Raw genomic sequence first — 18,430 nt, 5'->3', positions numbered from 1 at the left:
ATGTTGAACAATATGGATTTGAATGCGAAAGATTCTTTTTACCCCCAGTTCGATAACTGCAACAGTTCCTCCCTGCACGGAATGGAAAACAGCGCGCGGAAAGAGAACCGGGAGGTGTTCGTCGACGCGGATCGGGGGGCACCGGCCCAGTTCGGCCACGGTGAGTTTCGCGTCGTCGCATCTTTGGAACGCGACCGCGCACAAATCGTTTTTAAATGCGGGAATTAAAAAGTCCTGTGCGCGCTGTGTTTTTTTTTTTGGGGGGGGGGGGGGGGGGCGTCTTATCAAGGCTAAAATACGCGTGGATGTTTATGTAACACTGATTTTCTTCGCCCGTTGAAATTTGCACTGATGCTCAAATATAAATAATAATAATAATAAAAAAAAAATACACCCGAGGTGACGCAAAGTTTTCTCTCCCCCCGATCCAACAGAAGGAGCCCCAGCCACCCTCAAAACCGAAGCTTCCAACTCGGAATTTGCTTTCAACCCGTGCGAGTGCCCAAAAGACACCTACAGCCCCCCGTCCTCCTCGCTCGCCTACTCCGGCAGCTTCTACGTGGAGACGTCTCAGGGAGCGCCGTGCAGCACCGAGACGCTCCTCAACATGATCACCGAGATCGTGGGTATATCCACGCTGCCACTGTCAGAGGCGCAGCAGAGCAGCGGCAGCCGCGCAGGGACCTATCCATCCCCCCCACCGAGGACATCCTACACCTGCTCCGGCCCGTCCCCCCCGGTGTTCTCTCCGGACCAGACGTGCTCCAGGTATGCCGATGATCATCCGCCCGCTTCCCAGATGACTTTCGGCACCTGCCGGGATCCAGACCCGCACGAGAAGAAGGACGAGCCGAAGTCCGAGGCCGCGTCGTTCCCTGTCGTGGTCAAGAATGAGTTTGAAAGCAGCTGCTACGAGTGGGGGTCGTTCAACAAGTCCGAGTGTCTGGAGTCGACTTTCCAGGCGGAGACCTTCCCGATGTCGAGCGACTTCCCCCCCGACCAGCAAATGGATGTCAAGGAGCTCTTAGAGACGTTCCCCCCAATGTGCCCCAACCCGGAGATGGAATTTAAAGTGGAGGGGGGCATCAAACAGGAGCCGTGCTTCTCTGACACCTGTTCACAGAGCTTCTCCAGCACCCTGTACAATAATTACCTCCCGCCGCCCCCCATGGGCCTCTCCTCTAACCTGAAACCTTTCCCCGAGCCCCCCCATCAGCCATCCAATCAGTGCGACTCCTTATACACGTCATCGGCTTTACCGAGCACCATAGACTCCATCCTCTACTCTTCCCTGTTGCCAGACTCCTTTGCCCAAAGCTACCCCACCCGCACGACAAAGACCCCCCGGGCCCGAAAGAGCCCCGCGGCCTCCCACGGCCCGGCCAAAGAGAAGCCCTTCGCCTGCCCCATGGAGAGCTGCGAGCGGCGCTTCTCCCGCTCGGACGAGCTCAACCGGCACATCCGCATCCACACGGGCCACAAGCCCTTCCAGTGCCGCATCTGCCTGCGCAGCTTCAGCCGCAGCGACCACCTCACCACCCACACCAGGACGCACACCGGAGAGAAGCCGTTCTCCTGCGACGTGTGCGGGAAGCGGTTCGCCCGCAGCGACGAGCGGAAACGGCACGGACGCGTGCATCAGAAGCAGAAGGAGAAGATGGAGCTGAAGCCGCAGGTGAGCGCGGCCGGCGCGTGGCCGTTCCCTCTCCCCGAGGGGGTTTGAAGACGACGCCGTGTGTGTGTCTCACACAGAAACAATCACATTTGTGGGTTCTTTCCGTCTCGGAAGATAAGCCAGCAGACTAAACGAGCTGATGTCGGAGTCGGTTGGGCAGGCAAGCCGATGCCTTTCAGCAGAGGATTTGCAGCTTTTTATTTGATTGTTTTAGGAGACATTGAGGAACAGGTTCGGCCTTATTGGCTGCTGCTGCTGACTTTATGCAAACATGCCCGAGTTCTAAAAGTCGGTAAACGGTGGCTTGTTGCAGACACAAGCCTCTCTGCGTGACTGTTCAGCACCTCTTCATGTGGACAGCTCCATCGCTCTGAGGCTGCAGGCGGCTTTGCACTTATACGGAAGATCAACGTCTCGATTGAAGATTCCTCTTTTCTGGTTTTTTTTTTTTTTTTAGCATTCTTAGAGCAAATGGTCTGGACTATGTTTCTTAAATGCATGTTTACGTTTCTTTTTCTTTTCTTCTCCTTTTACTGGAATAACAATCACTGTCAAGGGAGCCCTTCACTCCACCGTGAGGCTCGTTGACACGAATGTAAGCGAACATATTTATGGCTCTGACCATAAAGCTTGTCCATCTTTGATCAAATTTAGTGTTTGTTTTAACTTCTTATCATTTGTGTCATTGGTCTTTGTGTTGTGTTGCAATAGTTTGGATTATTTACAGTTGTGAAAGATATATCATAAATGGGAAATAAATATATTTGTATTACTGTACTTATTTGTATTTTTATAGCTAACTGTATAATTTTACCTTTATGACATTTGAGTGTCATTTCTCAAAGTGTAATGTATTCTACATCACTACCAACGTATTGAATTTCGAGGGCTATTGTTGAGTAACATGATATTTGAAATGTTACTGTTTGATAACAGCAACGTGATAACATGTCATCCCAAATGTACATTTAAAGGTGACCAAAATATCGACTTAGTTGCGCGACGGATTGTCAACAAAAGGGATTTTATTGAATGTACAGAAGTATGTTTTACTGAGCTAGAAGAAGACTAGCAAATCATATAAGCGTTGCTTTTGAGTAATCAGGTAGCACACATTGCTGCGAGTTTCTGTCGACTTTACCTTGGTGATGAAGAGGGCTTTGACTCCCGGTGTCTTTTGTTGGAGATACTGTATGCTGATATGCTTACTTTAAAACAAGAAAACAAAAACAAATTGAGACTTTGGTGAAATTGCCACCAACACGGTACTGCAAAAGAAGGTAATTTAACTCGCCTTAAGTTATATTAACTGTTCAAGTAAAGGTTTTTTGTACATATACAGTTTCTACAATACTTTAAATTAATATTGATGTTGTTATTTTTATGAAAGGTTTATGAACAAAATAAACATTTTCTGGAAGCAGCAGGTCTCTCATGCATGGTTATAATGATGTCAATGCCGTTCGTACTTGGGGTGTCTGTGTGCCACAGCGCTGGGACGCCCGTCAGACTATTCAGATGCACATTATAACGGTCCAGCTGTGGAACCCTGCTGCTGGGCCCAACATTAGACAGCACAGATTTCCACTATGATTCAAACACATTAAAGTGAATACCTCATTACACAGTGCCGTGATTCAGAATCCCCTCGGCTTCATGCATCACTTTCATATGTGGTAGTTGTGCACAATGAACACCATGGGGGGGTGGGGGGGGGGGACCTGTTCAACATAAATGTTCCTTGCTGCATCAGGGACATGATCTATTGCGCTCACTTCATTCATTCCTTTGCTCATTTACGCATCCATTTTTTTGCAGTAAAGGGATATTAAATTCTACTTTTAGTTGAATGTGGTTATGGTCTATTGTTATGTCTTTTTTTTCCCTCCGTCTCAGACAAAGGAGGGACTCAAATTACCTCGTGCATTCTTGTGAATGCCGTTAATGGTCTCTGTGCCACGAAATCTCTCCGCTAGAATAAAAAGAGAGAATGAACAAAGACAGCGGATTGAGCCATTGGTTTCTTTTTGTGATATAAGACAAACATGAAACAAAATTACATGTCAGTACAAAAAAAACAAAAAACAGATCACCACAAAGTGGTATTGCATTTTTTGCATGAAGTGGTAAAATTCCATATAGAACCTGTAAAATTCAGACATAAGTGACTTGTTTCAAATGCAAAGTGTCCATGCAAGCAAAAAATATATCATGCTTATTGTTACATTTATGCCAAAATGAGATTTAAAGATGCTTTCTAGGAAGCCAAGCTCCTATAATCTTTCCCTGTAAAGCGAGCGTGTCTTACCAGGGACTCCGTTGGACATGCATGTGCCCATGACGCAGTCGTCTGGCAGAACACTGGCTTGCTTGCCCACGGCAGCGCGTAAGTGCCGGCGTTATTTGTAGCTGACAAGCACACTGTAGCAGTGTAAAAATGCCCGCTGCCGCACGGAGCACTGTACGAATAATATGCATTCTTTCTCTCCCGTCCGTCACTCATTACCTCTTACAATAGCTCAGAGCCCGACCAGCATCAACATGCACTCTCCTGTCCGTGCAGCTTTAGTGGCAAACATTGTCCAGTGATGGATAGTTGAGGCTTTGAATTGCAGTGATGTGCAGTCACAGTGACCATTATCCAGACACTTGAAGACTGAAGAGTTATTGAACTCTGGCCAGTGATGGAATTTTTGCATTTGTGCAATCTGAAGCTCAAATTTGCACATTTGCATACCATAAATTGGTCCTTGATGCATCTACAGCATGTGCGTACAGTTCCAATTGGGCTGTCTTCATCAAATACGCCCCCCCCCCCCCACCATAAAGCCTCTGAACACACTGAAACAGAAAGAAATATATATATATATAAATCACTCTTTTTTCTTCTGACTGACATTTATGCTTTTCACTCTTGCAGATTATTATTGAGGCCATTTAGTAATTGTGCAGAGAGGGCAGACGACTGCCACGATGAACTGTGCTTTCACAGAAAGCGAGCCTCTGCCGTGAATGGTAACGCATAAAAGTCCATTAAATTCCAGCCAGGAAATTACTAATGCAAATATAGTAACATTAGTATTGTTGTTGGGGGGGGTATCCAAGGTAATGTGACTAACGTAGCCCGTATGTAACCAGGGAGGAAACCATGAACAGATATTTCATTTCTTCATTGTCTCATCCAATTAATCGCTTGATGTAGGATTGCTTCTGGATAAGTCAATGGGGCTATTTATCTGCTATACCAAACGTGTGCTTTGGCGCAAGATGAAAAAAAACAAAATCTTTAAAAATGACAGTGAAGGATTAGATGGGCCCAAAATCTGAGGATAAGTGTCACTAGACAGTGATGTGTACTAATGTATTTATTACTTGTAAGCACAAGCCTTCCCTTTCAATTGATTGTTTTTCCTGCTTAATCTATTTTTACTTACTTTGAATCAAAGGCAAGCAAACGAGAGATCACATTTCGACCTATAGCATGTCGCCTTCCTCTGTATCAAACCCATCCATGTCAGTGTTACCATTAAATGCCTGCAGTCTGTTTAAAGGGGGACAAGTATGGCCCCCCGTTTGCCTCTGCAGAGCCCGATAGCCCCTTTTATCCATGTTTGAACTCCAAACAGTTCTCCCTCTGGCACAATAATTCAATAAGGACCTCCAGAAATGGATTTATTTGCTTACATGAAGGATCTGAGGCAGGTTCTGTGCTTCGAGCTTCAGGTAGGTCACCTCGAGCACCTATCAATAATCACAGACCTACTTGAGACAGTCCATATGGCCACACAGTCTCCTTGGCTTGTGGACTGATCTATTGTGAGGTAATCATGGCATGATTTTATGCGCACCTCTGAAATGTGCACCGGGGCACGTCATGGTCTTTGGGGTGGACTCTGTAATCAAGGTGCATAATCGTAAGGCTGTAACGGCAATCAGGCTTAGCGGATTAATGCCTCGGATCGTGCGTCAGCTCGTTGGTCCTGTATCTGATCAAGAAGAAGGGCGTAGGCGGTCTGGAGAGTGCAGGTGATTCAAAAGAAGAGGGCCATTGCACAGAAAAAGAAATTATTATGCAAACATTTTAAAGAGCCAATTCTCTTCATTGTTCTGGCTTCAAAATGCTTCCTTTGTTTTACAAAGCAGGCGAAACAGCAGACTCAGAAAGAGAACCATTTCCTCGTTTTGTTGGGTTATTTTTATTTTATTTTTTTCATAAACTACAAGTCAGTTCAAGGGCCTAGGACTCCAGACACACAACATCTCTATAGTAACTATCTCAAAGGACGCGCTGGCTGAACGACTTCGTAACAATTCGATTAGGCAGAAACATTTACAGCTGGCCTTGAAGCAGTCGAGGATTGAGCCAGGATGTAGCAGCATGTTCGGAGAGACACTTCTGGTGTCAGGATTTTACACAGAACAGTGAATTAGACTATTATATATCATCTGATTGCAGATTCAGAATCAAATTCAGGTTCAAATTGAGCTTATTTTATTTTATTTGCTGGTTATCCGGCCCATCCAACCATGCATCCAGTCCCAAGGTTATCTAAAGTGAACATTGTCTGGGTTTAACAGCAGGATGGGAACATTATATAATGTCTGCCCTTGTCATCTGGTAGACAGATTGTTTTCTCATGTTTTCCAGCCACTTGTCTTTCCAAAGGGAGCACAAGACCCTCTGTTGGACTCTGTTGGATCAAACTGTAACAATCGCATCCTTGTCCTTGTCAGACAACTCACTTTACCAGCAGATGAATGAATTCTTTTTTTTTACAACAGGGCAGATGAAACATAATGCCAAGGTACTTGTACAAGTCAACAATCTGAACACCTTCATTGTGACTCGTAGATTGTGGTGCATCCCAACTCTGCATGAATCCTCCAACATTACCTCCATATAGTTTTTTTGGAATGTCAAGATTAAGGAAGTTGTCGCAGCTGGTTTGTTCCATCTTTGCGATCACCCCCCCCCCCACACAAATTAATCCAGTTGTATTCTGATTCTGTATGGACTCTGTAACACAGGACTCAAAATAATGTTAAAATACTACGTGCACCCAAAATATTTTTTTACCAACAGCAATACGCTGACTGTGTTCCAGGCTGGTCTGACAGCAGCTCACGGTGACAATAAGATGAATGTTTAACCATTAACCTGATCAGCTTGTAGCAGAGTACAGCAGCTTCCTCTAACAGTGAATGATCAGTCAGATCAGTCATGGTATATGCCAGAGGCAATGCATACACACACACACACACACACACACACCTACACACACACACATACACAAACGCAAAACGCTCATGCTCTCATTACTTTATTTGCACATAACTAGTCATAATCTAATACAGTGGCAAGTCTAATGTGCATATCCTGTGTATCATGAAGTCCATGAGATGAACGCAGCTGGAATCATCCTGGATTGACAGTAATTACTCTGCATAAAGTTTGAGCTTGTTTTAAAAAAAAGAAAAGAAAAAAACGTCTATCAGGCTATTGCTTCTTGCAAATATCTCGAAAACCTGCTGTCACATTAGCAAACCCGAAAAGAAAATCCACTCATCTGCGTAACATCGCCGTAAACACACAACCGCTGACCCCCCCCCCACCCCCCCAATGAAATAAACCACTGCAAGGCCATGTGTCCAGCGAGTGATTACTATAGTGCTTTGACATTTGCAACGGCAGTAATGAGGCATGTCTGTGACAGCTGTGTCGCCAGCAGCCTCTGTCTCTGGCTGCTCCGTTCAACGCTGCGAAGGAGGCGCACCGGCGGCCGAACACTGGCAATCTCTCCAGAATAATGATGGCTCCACAATGGGCTGAAGTCTGTGCGTGTGAGAGAACGACGTGAGTGAGGGAGGCCCATTGAGAGCGCGTGTGAAGTATATTAGTGTGTGTGTGTGTGTGTGTGTGTGTGGAAGCTGGGCTGGGACATAAAGACTAGTAGTGTAAAAATGAGTGGGCTGAAACATGGCTCGGCTCATGCAGTGTGTGTGTGTCCCCCCCTCCCGTCAAGCAAGGGCGATGATTCTTTATATATGCAAGCCCCCGCCTCGACGCCAACAGTTTTATTCTGCATCTAAATCGCAACCTTCCAAATCAACCGGTGGGTCCTCAGAATGTATGTAAAATGCAGAGGCCACTCCAGAATTAACGCTTCCTCGGACGAAAAACAAGCTGTTTTAACAGTCGCTCGGAATGTTTTGGGCGAATTGAAGCCATTATCAAAGAATGACAGAGAATGAAGAGGCTCGTTCATTTTTTTCTGGATGCATTAACTTGCATTATTCAGGCGGAATGTACGGGGGGGGTGTTTAGTTCTGCTGTTCTTAGTCAGGATGACACCTGGTCTTTTGTACTTATTCTTTATTCTGCAGTTTAATACAATCATATCGTTCGCAGGTGGCACGGTAGCCATTATCTAGAGCTGTCAGCTAAATAGCGGAATAAGAAGGAGAAGAGTTACGTCTGAGCTGATCGAATATACAATATATTACATGAAAGGTGACACAAATTAAACGTGCTCTCGGTTTGCAGTGATGGGACTAACTTTTTGCAGTTGCTCGAGTACTTTTGTTGGGTACTTTTCTCCAAAAGCCACTGCAGAGACATCTCATTTAAATGCATAGCATTTTACTATTTACTATTTTACTTTTATTACTGAAAGATTATTATGCTATCCTCTTCCTTAAATGTTTGTACTTTTACATTTTAAGGAAGTATTTTCACATTATTGCATGGCTTTTACTTCAGTGTAGGATCCAAACACTTCAAATCTCTTCCTCCTTATCGCCTCTGCCCCTCCTTACACAATGCTTGGTTCTACCCCCCCACCCTAATGATGGACCGTCACTTTCACTGGGGGGGCCACATAGAGAGTGACGTCTTTCCCTGTCTGAGTGTATAGGAGCCATGCTGGGGTCACACAGGGGGGTGCATACGGTACAGTATGTTTCCCAAGCCTGAAAGCCGAGCCCATATATCAGACAGAAACTGTCTCTGATCTCAAACCTGCGGAGGGTTTAAATCTATGGAGGTTGTGTTTTGTTCCCCTCCTGTGATCCTTGGAGCTTTAAATGGGAGCTTTCATATGTATGAGTCAGATTTAAAATCAGAACTTTCTCACAGTGGGCCCAGAAGTCTCCAGCGTGATGTCATGAGTAATCAGCATAGGAATGATTCCATTTAGCTTTTACTTATTGAAGTTTCTTTTAGTGCTTCTTGGAGAATCTGTCAGGTCCGCTTATGGCCCGGAAATGGACAAACCCAGGGCCTTAAATTGTGATTCACGCAGTGGCGGATACAAGAGATGTCCTTACAACTTCATTTGATTTGATAATAAACGGTTGATCCCATCCGGTTGCCCATGAATCCTTAAATGAAGGGTCCAATCCTACATTGATCATTAAGAAATTAGCCGCCCAAATGCTTAGCAAGGCAACAGATAGCAAAAAAAAAAAAAACAAGCGTCTGCTCTGTCGTTGTTAGTCATCTGTGATCCTGTCACTCACTGCTGTGGCGACATGGGATCTGCTTCCTGTTAGCGAGACATGTTTACGGCATCAGCATTCGGCCCCCGCTGTCTGCATAGCCCTGCATTTATCAGTCATTGTCGCCCCCCCCACCCCAGGATTGTTGCACCCGCATGTCCGCTAACTATTAACTAATCAACTGCCATCTTTTGGGAGACACAGAGTGACAGCCCCCCCCCCCCCTCCTTGACGCTTCACAGTGCTCTCCGGCTGAGGCAGGCCTGCTTTTGTTATGGAGCCAAAATGGTGCCCGCTGGCAGGATGCTGGGTCTAACCATTAACTAGATCCTTGGCACTTGGGTGCCCTACTGAGGTGTCAAGCCACAATGATCCCCAGAACTCAAGCTGGATAAATATTAACCCCGTCTCAGCTGGGGCGCTTCCTCTGTCGTCCTGCAGGCGAATAGAGAGATGCTGATCCTTCCATCGCTATCAGATTGTCCTTCCTCCTACTCATCCACTCTCTGTGTCTTGTGTGTCTCTTCTGGCACCACCGACAGTTGCCTCTCGTGAAGGAGAGATTGATATGAGGAGAGGTAAGATGCATTGCTTCCTGCCTCTGGAGGGGAGGGGGGTATTTTCTCAAACAGAGAAAAACCCCTCTCGGACATTATCATTATGAGCAAACACAGAAGTAGGATTGAAGTTGAACAATCACTTAAACATACTCGGAGCTGGTACAATCAACGACTCTAATTTATGTGTAACTATAGTTCTCTTCAGTTTGGCCCTCCAGCAGCACCTGAGCAGAACGCAGCCTTTTATAATGTGCCATCATGGTTCCGTTGCTCTCCGTTCGCTGCAACCGTCACTGGTGCCTTGAACACATCTGAGATATTTTTTTTCCTCCTTCCACGAGGAATTAAAAGGCTGTCAGGTTTAGCCGCTGTCTTCATCATTAAATATAGTCAACACGCCTCCTGCGCCGTAATGGCTTCTCCATGCAGTCGGACAAATGGACGGGAGAGCCTTTATGTGCTCCTGAACAGAGTAGTCCCCCTCATTAGAGCCCGTAGTGATCTGGCATCAAACAGCCTCATCATTTTAATCAAGGCGGAACACGCAGGTATGTTACAAGTTGGAGCAACATAATGACTTCCAGGTTCAAATAAGAGCTGCACTTTGCTGCAAAGATGCTGCAGGGATCAAACTGCTTCTCCAGACTCGGTTGCAGTTTCTGGTTTCACTCATTTGCATGCAATTAGGAGTAAATTAAGGGAAATCAAGACATCTCATGCTTTCCCCAACACTTAAACCTACACCGTGAATATCCTGCATCGTGAATAGCTCATCGCAATCTGGTCATAAAACCCGCAGCATAGATATAGAAACTGTCATATTACTACCTCTCAGCTGAATCATGCCTATTTATAGTTTGGAATGCATTTTACACCATTTACATAAAAAGCCACCATTAGACTAATTTAATATTAGCTGGCAACAATCCGACAAGGCGAGATCAAAGGTTAAACTACCACACATTGACTGTTAACGCCATTAACATGGAAATGAATGCAACAACTCGGCAGCCTGTTGTCATACCTACAGTGAACAGCCTAAATAAGTTGCAGTGAAAAATCACAAGGGCCGCACTTGATAAGACATACTTGTGTTACTATGGCAACATCCATGGCTCAAGCTAAGAATGCAGAAATCTGGATAATCGTTGTCATTGTGATACACGGGGCTCTGCTTTAAGAACTGCGTATTGCCATGCTGGGACGTGAACGCGTTTTAGCCGTCTGCAGCATCACCTTCCATTCAGAAATCCTTTGAGCGATGTCTGAACAAATATTGAGCTGTCTGCATCGCAAAAGCCTCTGCCATCACTGCATCTCAGTATTCATGAGTAATGCACTTTATATAGGCCTTCCTGCACAGAAATGTACTAGAATTAGAAGGATAACACTGTAGAATCATATTGCATGTATTTGATTTTAGAATTCATATCAGCCAGCTTAATGTCCAATCAGTTTCTGTATCTATTTTATATACATGTAATTTAGAATATTTTCAAATGTATTTTAAGGTGTATAACTGTAGTATGTGTCCCGGTGTACTTGGAAACGTTATAAATGCATTATAAATAACATGCAATAACATGTGTAATGCATTTTTAATTGACACATTTTTTTTTATTTTTAACAATTAGTCAGCTAATAGAAAAGGTTTTAATACTGAAGTGAAACTGAAGGCTGGCAGGGTCTGCAACACTTAGATAGTGTTTAATGAGCCGTAGACCAAAACACAAGTCAAAAATGTGCATTTAAATAAGCGGATTGGACACTTGTCTTTATGGTTTTTTTTTACTACATTCCTGCAAAATACTGGTAAATCCAAAAAAAGCATTAGCTGTAAGTAGTAGCTGCACCGTTTGCAAGATGCATCCTCAAGCATCCTCCGAATGTAATAACAATATTAATAGTATTTACCTTGAATCCAGCTTCTCACCTCAGGATGTACACACACTTTGCTGTGACTGGACTTGCCTGAGAGGCTGCACGCTTACAGTCGAATTGTGTTGCTGTGCAGTGAATGTGATAATGATTCTTAAGCTGTTCTCCTTGAGTTTCATCACATTCTTACCCTTTGGTGAGTGTAATTGGCACTTGAGGTGACACATCGATATCGGCTGAGCCGCTATTGATAGCAATGCCCATAGATGACTGAAACCAGTTTTACCACTGGTGTGAAAAGAACTGACATCTTGCACAATTTTAATTTTGCTCTGCTGCATGGTTTTGTGAGATTTATGTTTGACTAATAGGTTTTTTTCCAGCCTTTCAAACAATATTGCATAAATAAATAAAAAGAGTGCAACCATCATCCATCAAGATGAAATATGTACATGATTCAACATTTCTAACATAAAATCTTATATTTGATTTGATTTCTTGCTGATCAGCAACCCTTGTATATTACCAGTGCCCCCTGGTGTTCAAAGCTTTACCTGCTTTGCTCTCTTTCTCCAGGGCTTATTGTTGCTTCATCATAGAGCCACAGCTTATTATTATGTGTTTGCATTTAGTGGGTCAGTCGGCCTAACATGATATGTTGAATTAAACTGATCTTAAAGTCAAACAGATAGACTTTTTTTCCCCTTGAGATTATGCAAAATACAATAACGTGCCGAGAGTTATTGTCATTGTTTTTGGTTCTTTCAAATTATACATATTTTTTTAATCATAAACTAAATACTAATCACCACAGCCGCTTCTAAATGTCTGTCTCTCCCTTTGATTTCATAACGCCACATATTTTAATAGTAATGAGTGTCATGCATAATAATAATAACACTAACAGACCATCCTTTCAGTCCTCTTCTCCTTTTCAACCTCGCCTGCAGCCAAAATAAAATAAACTCCGGTGCAAAAACATTTTCATTGTACAAAATTGTCAGACATGTGTTGTGGTTGCTAAGCAAACAGTGACTAATAATATCTACATGGAAGAGGTTTGCATTGGTGCGGCAAGCCAAAGCACAGCGTGTCTCAGTCTCCACCAATCTAAAGACAATGAAGGTTCACCACACTGTAATTACCAAACAATGAATGTGTCAGTCACTGCTCATAAATATGAATAAGGAGGGATGGATTAAGGTGTTCGGTCTAAATTTGCCAGGGTTTTTGACGTGAGAGCGAGAAAACGGCCCAGCGTCATATTCATCCTATCAAAATCTCCTGAGGGAGAGAGTTTTTCAGCTTTTGTGTGTCAGTCTTTCCCTGTCATGACTGGATGAGTGCAGCATGGAGAGGGCGTAGAGGGGTAGAGATTGATGTAACAGGTTCTAAGTTGCTACTTCTTCTTCTTTTTATTATTCTGAAAGGACTTCCAGATTTTCTTTTATAAAACATCAAGTTGTAAGATGTGGGTTGCATGAAAATCCGACGGAGTATATAAGTCGGTATAAATACATAAAACCTAAAAAAAAAGGGTTTTGTTGCCGTGTTGATTTAAATGTGGCTTCTTTTTTACAGTGTAACAGGATGATGATTTTCAAAATGGCAAAGACGGTTCTGTGTTTTCTTTGTGTTTACTGCAACATTTAAAATCAGCTTGCTATCATCTCCATTAACTGCAGAATATTTCAACAGTAAAGAGCCTGACTACTAATTTTCCATACAGAATACACTGCACCTTTGTTCTTTTAAAACTGTTACAGAGAAAATTTGCGAGGAAAATGTTGGCATTTGGCAGGAATAATTTGACAGTCACAGGAGTTAGATGAATTATGGCCTTTTTGACACCTTAATGTTCCGTGTTTGTTCAGAATAATCAGAAGGTGAGTGGACAAAATGAGTTCTTACTTAGACTTTTTAATTGCAGCTTCAAAACTAAGCTAGAGTTCACACTTTTGGTTGACTTCTTTTTTTTAATCAGTTCATTTGGCATCCTAATATAAAAAAAATATTAAGAAGGTTTATTGTTTGCTCACAACTTGCACTTCATTATATTTGTGTCAACTTATATTAAAAACTGTAATTATGACATGTTTCACTGGAAATAAAGAGTCTTTCACTTTAATTAATGACATGACAACGGCTTTTCCGTGTCTCTGCAAATCTGATGTCAGTTTACTGATTGAACTAAAAAAAAGTGATAAATAACAAGTTCTATATAACAAAATGCTGCACCGTTGAAAGCTTGTAATTAATCACCAATAAACACAATTCCCCTGGGATAAAGGCATTTAAGTCAAGAACATTAGATTCAGATTTTCAGCATCTCCGTTGTAAATATAGTTAGTTCAACATATGTTTATATATTGAGTTGAACTGTGAACATTATTCTGCAAAACCAGCCTGTATTTCCCATCTTTGTCCAGTAAGTGGTGCCTGAGCTCCTTAACGAGATCTCCCCCCCCCCCCCCCCCCTCCCCTGAGAGCATATGAATTCATGCATTAATTCATTAAAAAGAAATGATGCACATGTAGCAGTGTAATGACGTCCATCTAACCAATTGTCAGAAAGATTTGCTAATTCATGCTGGTGGCCTGCATGACGTCATGATGCATATTTATGATGTTGTACTGTTGTGCTTTTTCCTGATTTGTGTTATGTGGAGTGGACCAGCTGACTGTCAGGAGGCATGTGCGAGGTGACACTGGATTTTGCTTCATGGGTTCATGTGGCTGCAGTTTGTGTGTTTCTAGTTCACTCGATTCATGTCATTGTGTGTAGTAAATGGTAAGGAGTAGTGATGGTGAGATGAAGCCTCAGAGGCTGGTTCATTTCTCGAAGCTTCATGTGCTCACGAAACCACCTACTGGACAAGTGTATAATGACAGGGGGCAGCTGTATCTGAACCACACAATGTGAGATGCGTTGAATTTTTGTGTCTGTTGGGAATGACTATGAATTAAAAAAAATGCCTGTACATAAATTATCACATATGTGTATAATAGATTCATGAATGTATTATGTGAGCTTAAATTGTTCCAAAATGGTAATATAATATGGCAAGTTGTGCAATGTCTGTCTGAAAATGGCAATCAGCCAGCGGACAGTGGAAGTGCACAAAAAGACAAAAATAATGAATTTGCAATTAAAAAAAATATTTGCAAGCAAGACCATTATTATACATCATTATTTTTGGTTGCAAAATCCATGTTTTTCTTGATTGCATAAAAACAAACACATTTCTCTCCATAGGGGAGGCACGGGGGACAGTTCACCTCTGGGTCTCCCAAAATGGAACAGACAAGGGCGGCGGGGGGGGGTCCACCGTATAGAGCAATGCTCTAATGAAATTAGTGAGCTAAAGTCAGTCATACCTCGACTCTCTTCCAAGTTAAGAACTTCCCTGAGCTGCCACCAAAAAGCATGAACCTCCTTGAGCGTATCTTTTTCATGGATGATAATGATCTAACAGAGATCTACCCCAACGTTTGGACTGCTCTCAGGATTGCAGTTACTCTGCCAGTCACTGTAGCTCCAGCAGAGAGGAGCTCAGTATAAATCACCCAGTAGGGACATTATTGGTGATTTTGCATCAAGGAAATCCAGAAAGGTTAGGTTTCAGTTTTACCTTGTGTTTTCTGGTCTTAGTGCATTAGTTTAGTGTGTTTTTACATGTGTGATATTCAGAATATTTATTCTATATTGTATTTGTATATTATAATATCTCTGTATAGCAGGGGCAGCCGGTTACTAAAGCAGGTGATTTTAATTATCCTTAATTACGCCTCCTCCAATTTAAGAGAAGGAGCTCATTAGTGAGATGGTCGGAAAGGAAACCTGCAGCCTCTGGGCCCCCTACCGGACAGGTTCGATCCCTCCCCTCCCCTCCTCTCCTCTCCCTCCCCCTTACCCTCTCCTCCCCTCTCCTCCCTCCTCACCCTCTCCTCCCTGCGTGTCCTCTGCAGGCCTGCTGCAGAGATGGGCTGCGTGACGTCAGCGGAGGCTGGAGCGGCTCCTTCGCTGTTAGCAGCGCAAAGAATGGGGGGAAGATTGCGAGGTGAGTAAAGGTGTCACGTTTCTGTCTCTATTTCTTTTCTCGTCGCGTTTTCCCTGATTGCGCGCCGTTATGGCTGCTCGCGTGCACACCTTTGTCGGGGGTCCCGGTCACGAGCATCCTTGGATCCAGGCTGTCGCCCTGCGTCCCGGGAGCGCGCAGCTGCCGGTGTGAATGCACCTGGCCTCCGGATCACGCGTCTGCGTCGGTGCGGTGCCATTTATTGCTCTGCGGTGACATCCGCCGGTGCCCGTGTAGTCCACACCCACATCATGCGCTGCGTGCGCGCAGATCAATGAGGATCAATGATGCGCTTCAGCGCCGATCGTGTCCGTGTTTACCGTCGCGTCCGTCAAATCGAACGCGTGGATCGGCTCGTCGGACCGGCCTGTTCGGTCCAGAATGTGAGGCTGCACGTTTGGATCGTGCAGGTTAAACGTGCATGCGCGCACGCTGTAGCCTATCGATGTTTAATTGGTCAGTGTTCAATTGAATAATCAATGCGTTGATTTTATTTTTTTAAAGACCTCCTGCAGGATCCCACGCTGGCTATTTCTTGTGAGCTTCCTTTTAATTCAGGACAAAAGATTCCAAGGGGATCGTGATACACGCGCACGCGCACGCACACACTAATATGAGTATTCACATGAGACGTCCTGAACTTTCATCCGAGCCAGGGCTGCTGGAGTTGGATAAATTATCACGTGACCACAGCGCGTGAGAAATCTGACGTAGAACCTGAGAGGTTTTGCCTCTAAGATGGAGCAATCATGCAGAACTTTGTGTAGCGTGGGCAAATGGGGCCAAACGATTGTTGCCAAATCCGACAACGCCACTTCAGGACTTTCAACCTGAAGATCTATTTAATTTGTTCCTTTGGTTCCCAGCTCGTTTTAGCGGGTTTCCCCACCCGCAGGTCCGCTCACAGGGATGACCAGCACGGCATTAGGAATTCAAAACACTTATTTACACTCTAAAAACAAAACTAACAAAAGAAAAGGAGAGACACGGCAGTGACAGTCTGTACGGCCAACCTGCCTTCGAGACGGGGAAAACACAAAATGAGGACGCCGGAACGAGGGAGGGGAAGCACCTATATACGCCGCCCCCCCAATCAGTGGTAAACGGGCCACAGGTGCTCCCTCCCACACCTGCCTGCCCAATTAACCCCAATCATCCGGTTACATTCGGAAGGAATAAAGCAAAATCAGGAAATGTGCATGTATGTTTGCACTTTCTGTGGAGTTAAGTTATTTTTATTTTTTTAAGCTATTTGGCACTTCTCAAAGCTCTCCATGGTCCTTATGATGGCTGTCACCCTGCTTGGGGTGTTCTTCTCTTCATTTAAGTGGATGTTTGGTTTTTTTGATGGCACCAACTCGGCCAACATAGCCTCTACTTTTCACCTCTACTTTTTTATCGAAGCTTACAGAATAACAAGAAACTCCAAAATGTTTACTTTCCAATACCCAGCGTTTTAAATGTTTGTGTTTTTATGTGTTTCAAAGCCTCAACAAATAAAATACAAACACCTTAAATGCTGTCCTTTGGCATCTCCGCTGGGCTCCACTCGGCAGGATGTGACGCGGAAACGGCCTGACTTCCTGCTGCCAGGTTAAATGCATCACTTGGTAATTTTGGGCAGATGGGAAGGCCCTCTGTGCAGTGCACTGACTGCCTCTGTGAGATCCTCTTTTAATAGTGGTGCACGCCAGTAGACTTCCTTCCTCCAGTCTTACCAGACTTCTAATAACGGTCTGAGAGACTTCAGGGGGTTTCTTTGAGGACGGCCTGCATCAGTGAATTTGTCATTAGACTGCCAGTGACTGTTCCCACGTGGGTCTCTCGTCTCATTATCCGCGCTGTGAAAAAGTCCGGAGAAAGAGTTCGTTCTACTTCAAGCCTCATCGGCACAGCTGTGGAACCAAATGCTGTATGCTAAATTGCTAACGCTAACACCCAAAGATGTGCAGTAAATGTATCAAAAGGCACAACTACTTAAAATGTGCATACAGTCTGGCGAACCTTAAAATGTGTGGATTGTGAGATACGCTTTAGTCAGATTTGACGGCCCTTCAAAATAAAATTGAGCACATTCATTAGTCAACTATAGGCAGCAGTTTGGATTTTCATTTTGCTGTTGCGAGCAGCAACGGGAAGCCCGGTGATCTGAGTTTTCTTTAAACTGACTGCAGGATCTTGCGAGATGCTTTTCTGTGGAGTCGGTGCTTGATCAGGGGAGTCGCGGCCTAATTAGAAGCCCTCCTGCAGGGGAATTAAAGGAGGCGTAGATGATGAATCTGTATTTTGCCGGGGTCATCAAGTGCTTGATAAGCAGATAAACATGGTGATGCAAGTGTTCTCTCACCAGGCTCGGCACTGCCGAACACGTAAGTAAATGAGGATTGAAATGAATACAGCCGTATATATTATTTTACCAGCAAATCCTATGGCTCAAAGGTTTGCTGTAAATCTGGGAAGGAAATTGAGACACTTAATCTCTTCTTAGAGCGTGTAGGGTAGAGCAGGGGTGAAAGTAGAGCGGTACTTGAGTATTCCTCTGAATGTTATAACATCAGGAAATCAACTTGGGAAAGATGAATGGAAACTCGTGGAAGCAACCCTGCCTTGCGTTGACCTTGTTGCAGGACGCAGCACAAAAATCTAACACGTTCTAAACTGTGTCCTCTCTGTTTTTAGGACCTCGGGCATGGGACCCGTGAAGGGTGAAGCGAATAAACGGTTCAATCCTGCCACTATGA

At 44.1% G+C, this 18,430-nt stretch overlaps 1 protein-coding gene across 1 annotated transcript; it reads left to right on the top strand.

The window, feature by feature from the left end:
• LOC137907089 (early growth response protein 2b) lies at positions 1–1,723 on the top strand. Its single transcript, XM_068751399.1, has 2 exons — positions 1–160; positions 435–1,723. The coding sequence occupies exons 1-2, from the start codon at positions 1–3 to the stop codon at positions 1,721–1,723; spliced, it is 1,449 nt and encodes a 482-aa protein (XP_068607500.1).
• Positions 1,724–18,430: the final 16,707 nt, after the last annotated feature.

The sequence above is a fragment of the Brachionichthys hirsutus genome, chromosome 17, assembly GCF_040956055.1.
Source record: "Brachionichthys hirsutus isolate HB-005 chromosome 17, CSIRO-AGI_Bhir_v1, whole genome shotgun sequence".
In the NCBI taxonomy this organism is placed as follows: domain Eukaryota; kingdom Metazoa; phylum Chordata; class Actinopteri; order Lophiiformes; family Brachionichthyidae; genus Brachionichthys; species Brachionichthys hirsutus.
The sequence above is the reverse complement of the archived record's forward strand: the minus strand, read 5'-3'. Positions and strand labels throughout refer to the sequence as shown.